At 55.2% G+C, this 6,000-nt stretch overlaps 1 protein-coding gene across 3 annotated transcripts in view; it reads right to left on the bottom strand.

Moving 5' to 3' along the window:
- The window catches only part of LOC144734702 (phosphatidylinositol 3,4,5-trisphosphate 3-phosphatase TPTE2-like), a 39,483-nt gene continuing 33,483 nt past the window's right edge, over positions 1-6,000 (bottom strand). For 2 of the 3 annotated variants that reach the window (XM_078617014.1, XM_078617013.1), the window contains exons 14-16: positions 4,948-5,297; positions 4,054-4,149; positions 3,186-3,250 (exon numbers count right to left, since the gene is read on the bottom strand). In XM_078617014.1, the coding sequence (XP_078473140.1) occupies positions 4,070-4,149; positions 4,948-5,297 (430 nt within the window). In that variant the 3' untranslated portion in view covers positions 3,186-3,250; positions 4,054-4,069. Of the gene's footprint in view, positions 1,666-3,179; positions 3,251-4,053; positions 4,150-4,947; positions 5,298-6,000 lie in introns of those variants that run through there. The other variant, XM_078617015.1, reaches the window with a different exon arrangement.

The raw sequence follows: 6,000 nt of genomic DNA, 5'->3' as shown, positions 1-6,000 counted from the left end.
GGGGCTTACGGCGTGGTGCCTGGCTATTTTTATTTTACGTAAACATCACCATTGGAGAGCGAAATCGTTCGCAAGCGCGCGAACACAAACAAAGCCACACACAAACCCACAGACAATTTTTGAATTTTATATATATATAGAAGATATAGATTAATCCCCTCTAGTCTTCCCACCTGATTGGCTAACAATTGAAGCCATCACATTTACCCCCACCTCTATTTAAGACTGAAACAGGAGGGGGATTCCTCCAAAACTCTATGGCTGTGACACTTCTTCTTCTTGTTGTTGTTGTAATTACCAGCGAAACGTCACGGTGCTCGAATTTGAAATGTCGTAGTAGGTTTTACTCTCAAACACACAAGCGGTTTCGTGCCGAACGAGTAGCATACTAGGCAAGTCACCGATGCTGCGGCATACTAAGCTCGTGCATTGACATGCTAATCTCTCACAATACAATGGCCACTTCCACAGCCTCAGGCAGACCATCTCTAGCCCCGCCCTCTTACCCTGAGGCTGCACCCATCTCAGGCCTATATAAGACCTCATTTCAGTAGCTCTCTCTCTCTCACCTGAAGACGTTCGCTTGTGTTGCGATCGAAACGTCGTGATCTATTCGTTTTCTATCTACGTGACCTTACCGAAAGAACCAAAAAGTGCGTGAGAAACCTTACCCATACTCTTCGGTTCTTTCGGTAAAAGTCACGTAGGTATAAAATAAAAATAAATCACGACGTTTCGATTGCAACACAAGCAATCATCATCATCAGGTGGGAAAACCACAGCAAGAAAATTGTTGCTGAAGTGGGAGAGAGAGTTGCTGTGGTAAGAGGTTATATAGGTAAGAAAGGGGGAGGAGCAAGGGGGGAGAGGGAGGGGTGGGGGTGTGGGGGGAGGGGGGCGCTGCGTGGACGCTAGGAGAGGGACGTGAGGCTGGGGGGGGGGAAGTGGGCAGGGCTGGGAGTGGGAGGCCGAGAGAGCTGGGGATGCGGGGGGGGGGAAGTTAACTCAGAAAAATATAGTACCCGGCAGATATGATAGACGACAACCACTACAAAGCAGTTAGGGTTTTACCTGGTTAATAACATCCTTCCAATGATTGCTCAATTTGTATCCATCTTATTTTATACCTACGTGACTCTACCGAAAGAACCAAAGAGTATGGATTCCTGCAGTCACGAAAACTTCAAATCTAGATTAAACCTTACCTAATTGGCCGCGTCGGGTGGTGGCAGGTTTAACGACACATTTATATTCACGCGATCTAACCCAACGCAAAAAAAACCTCTCTCTAATTATGAACGGCCGCAAGTGATTGAAAATGTTTTCGTTGGAATTCAAGAATCGACAAGTGCAGAATTTGATCCCCCCTCTTGCGAATATTCCGATCAACTTGCGTAACTTGTCTCGCCGCACACGAGCTGTCCGTACAACAAGTGGGCTGTGTGGCTCGGTGTGTGAGGGGGGGGGGCGGGGTGGCGGGGAGTCGTCCCGCACGGAGATGGAGTTCACACGCTCTCGTGAGCGTCGATCTGTGCGGGCCCCTGCATGTCCGCGCCGGGCTCGTCCGGTGCCGAGAAGACGACCTCCACGGAGAAGGCCTCCCGGTAGGTGGCCCACGTGGCCTGCTTGTGAGGGTTGTCCAGCTCGAACCGTGGTAACAACAGCCTGGACACACACAACAACAACACAACAACAACAACCAGCATGAACACACAAACAACACAGTAACACAACACAACAACCAGCCTGAACATACACATAGCACAACAATAACCTGAACACACAACATAACAACACAACAACAAATTCGATTTAAAGCTTTCGTGACTGCAGGGATTCATCTTCTTGGTTCTTTCGGTAAAGTCACGTAGAAGGGAAATAATAAAATAATAAAAATAAAACATAATAAAATAAAATTCTCACGACGTTTCGGCCATTCAAATTCCTTTGTCAAGGCGCTCTTCCTCCTCTAACCCAGCTTAAATATACGCTGCCAAGCTTGGTGGTGTTCATTCAGACGCTGTCTTTCCGACAGACCTGTTCTTCACCTGAGGACGGCTGCTTGCGTTGTGGCCGAAATGTCGTGAGAATTGTATTTTATTATGTTTTATTTTTATTATTTTATTATTTCCGTTCTACGTGACTTTACCGAAAGAACCAGAACACAACAACAATAGCTAAATACACACACACAACAACAGCCACCATTCGCCACGAAGCGGTGGTGATATCACCTCGACGCTTGTGCTCGGCTAGGCGCGCTTTGAGCTTAACACGTGAAGTGTGGAAGGCTCGCTGCTGGCATGAAGATCACGGGTCAGACCCAGATGCCATGGGTTGACTGCTGTGCCAGGCTAGGTGCAGGAGGAGGTAACGGGACAGACCCATGTGCCATGCGTTGACTGACTGAGACAACTGGCAGATGCTCCAAGCTGTACCCCCCCTACTGTACCAACTAGCTGCGTTTTATCCACCTGGCGCTCCACTCGCTGTTGTGAGCGTCGCTCCTCCACCCTCTGCTGCCCAGTGAAGTCCTTCAATCGCCTCTTCTGAGACAAACAAACACCCACCTCGTCAATTGTGTCAGATCCTAAACACTGTGGTGGTGGTGTTGTATTGAGCAACGCCATTGGGTGGGGAAAGGGTGCAAGGCCGATGCTAATCAGCTGTTTACTCGTGTGTGGGAGTGGGTTGAGTGAGTGGGTGGGTGAGTTGATGGGTGAGCGGGTGAGTGGGTGAGTGAATGGGCGACGTATGTATGTACATACATACGGAGGTGCAAGTACGCGTGTGCATGTGTGCATGCTTGCATGTACACGGTGGGTATATGCATTTGTGTGTGTACACGTGTGTATGTACACGTGTGTGTGTGTGGAGAGTGGTTTGTAGTAGCGGTTAGCGCGCTGCGCTACGAACCCGGCGACCCGAGTTCGATTCCCGCTCACGGCCAACACCCAGTGACGAATATCTGAACCGGTCCTGGGCATCTTCGAGGTCGACTCAGCCTCAAATGAGTACCTGGTGCGGTGTGTAAACATCGCCACTGGGGAGACAAAGGCGGCCAGGCGTGGTGCCGGCCACCCACCCAACCCCTCGGTGTGCCAGCGCCGGCCTTCATAGGCGCTCGCTAACAGCACTTGCCCCAACAGTCTGTTAAAGCGTGTGCACAGAGTGCGTACCGATAGTTCTCGATGAACGTCGTGTTGAACCAGAAGAAGAAGGGGCAGTCATCATAGCCCTTAGCCAGGCCCTGCGTGCCGCAAAAAGAGAAAGACAAACATTCCTCCCCACACCCCTGTAAGACTGTAAGCCAGGCGTTGAGCCGCGCCAACAACTGCTCTGCAGATCTATACATAGTAAGATGTTTCAGCAAATTTGGCGAGCGTTTATCCATGCGGGAGGAGACCGAAGCTGCCCAGAGGAACCCCACGCATGCGAGGGGGCAACACTCTATCCCATACAGAAGGGTCAGATGTCGCCCCGCACTTTGCTGTGCTGTACCGCTTTCTCACAACGTCTCCCAGCCACCGTGGCGTCCATGGTGGTGAGATGTTATCTCCCTCGCCTGGTGTGCAGGAGGTCGTGGGTTTGATCCCGATCCTGACGCCTGCTGCTGTATATTTGGAGTTTCCATGTTCTCCCCATGAGCGCGTGGATTTCTCTCCGGGTCCTTCGGTTTTTCCCCTCCACATTTAGTAACAACATCGTGCGTTTAGAGTATTTGGCTGCTGCTATAAATTTCCACGCGATGATGATGATAATAAGCCACTGAATTGAGCTATCATTTGTGGTGGCCAGGTCGCTCCTGAAAAAGAGCTACGTAGCTCAGCGGGGCCTCACCTGGTAAAATAAAACAGTTTAAAAATAGTACAAGTGAATAGTTTTAGTTTTCTGCTGGCGAGCCCGCCAGGGTAGGGGAGTCTCACGACGCCGTCGCCTGCGCAGTGATCCACCGCCGCTCGCCGCTGCCTCCGCAGCGCTGGGTTACGGCAGCGGCGTAGCCACCGGTGACGACGCAGGGAAGGGGAGGGGGGTGTTCGTCGTGACTCTCACCGCGGACGAGTGGAATTTAACTTTGACGTCCCCGCTCACGAGCAGCGGCGGGGCGAGTCCGATCCGCACCGCGTCCCTCGCCGCATCGTGGAACAGCTGAGACGCAACGCACGCAAAGGCACAGACAGTCTCCAACCGGACCGGCGGGGGGCGAGTGCTGCTCGCGGACGCAGCTCTGCGATATCCACTTCTGTGGGCAGTTCTCAGACGAAGCAAAGCAGCGCCGGCCCTGCGGGAGGTTGTCCGCGGTCGCACGCGATCTCACGACATCTCACGTGTGATCGCACGAGATCACGCACGAGATCGCGCACGAGATCACAAGCGATTGGACGAGATCACAAGTAATCCACAAGGGGTTTCGGCGGGTGGCCACGGGCGGCTCGGCACGCTGACGTGGCGCCATCTCGTATTCGCGCGCGCCAGCGGGGGCAGCGCAAGCGAAGACCGCGGAGACGCCAGTCACACGGCCGCCCCACCTTGGAGACCGTGGAGGGCGGTCTCCCCTTAGAGCACGGCTCCACGGTGGAGCGACGAGGCCGGGTGGGCTGCATGAGGCGGCGGAGCGGCTGGGTTACGGGAGGAGGCCGCCCCGAATCGCCGAGACAGAAGCCCCCCTCCGTCCCGTGCCGATAGCACGACGGAAACACGATTGGGCGGGGGGATGGGGGGGGGGGCAAATGTGAGGCTCAAAACTAATGTGTCCCTCCAGTAACCCCGAACTCCATCCTCCATTTACTCTGATCCCCCAGATCCCTCTTGATCCCCCGATCCCCCCTGTCTCTCCATCTACCCGATCAGCCTGATCCCCCCCAATTCCCCCGATCACCACGGTCACCCCAGTCACCCCGGTACCCCCCCCCCCCCCCCCGTAACCCCCGGCGCCTCGGGCGTCACCTTGCAGTGCAGCATCGTTCCGCAGTCGGCGAGCAGCACCGTCTTCTTGTCCACGATGACCTCCACACTGAGGTCGCTGCCGTTGCCCCAACCGACCCCTGCGTGCGTGAGTGGTGTGGGGGGGGGGGGGCAGCGCGAGGGGGCAGTGGCACGGGTCACGGACACACACACTCCTCCCACGTGTGTCCGGCCGCAGCGCCTTGTCAGTCCACCGTTCGTCTCGTGGCTCTGCCGCGCACCCCACCTTGTATGGCCTGGATGACGAAGGCCTTGATGAGGAGTCTCTTCGCGGGGGGCAGCTGCCGGTTGTGCTCCCTCTTGATGGCCTCGTAGTATCCCACGTAGCGGCTCTGAGCGAGAGGCGCGCCCCAGTGAGCGGCGAGGCCGTGATCGCGCCGGCGTTCCAGCGCGCACGGACGGACGGAACAACTTTGAAGGCCGCCGGTGTCGCGTTCAGGTTTGCGTCAGGAAGAACGGATGAAAGCCACGAGTCGTAGACGTACGATCTCTGACGCTGATGGCCGACGACTTTCAGCCGGGCGGGAGGCGGACAACCCAGTAGGAAAACTAGGAGAGTCACAAGGTTCTGTCTAGATGATTAAGGCCTCACCTAGTGTCCTCCCTGGTGCCGGCAGCTCAGTGCTGCACGTGGCCCCGTTTGATCACGTGTGATCTTTTACGATCACGTGTGATCTTTTACGATCACGTGTGATCTCCTGTGAGTGCGTGCGCTCGCCTGTGATCATGTGATCACGTGTGTTCGCACACCCTGGCTTTGTGCCTGCTTGCAATCGCCTGTGGCCGCACGCGATAGCTTGCAACCACGTTGGATCCCTTGTGATTACTTGTGATCGCGTGCGATCTCGTCCAATCGCTTGTGATCTCGTGCGTGCTTTCGCGTGCTTTCGCGTGCTCTCGTGGGATCACACGTGTGACTGCGTGCGACCGCGTGTGGAGCAGCCCGGGAGACATGCGCGTCCGTCACGCCAGCTGCCACGCCTCACGCCGGGGCAGTAATTATAGCCAGCTCCGGCAACCCCCATCGCCAGGAGA

Source organism: Lampetra planeri, chromosome 52 (assembly GCF_965212315.1).
Source record: "Lampetra planeri chromosome 52, kcLamPlan1.2.h2, whole genome shotgun sequence".
In the NCBI taxonomy this organism is placed as follows: Eukaryota; Metazoa; Chordata; class Hyperoartia; order Petromyzontiformes; family Petromyzontidae; genus Lampetra; species Lampetra planeri.
The sequence above is the reverse complement of the archived record's forward strand: the minus strand, read 5'-3'. Positions and strand labels throughout refer to the sequence as shown.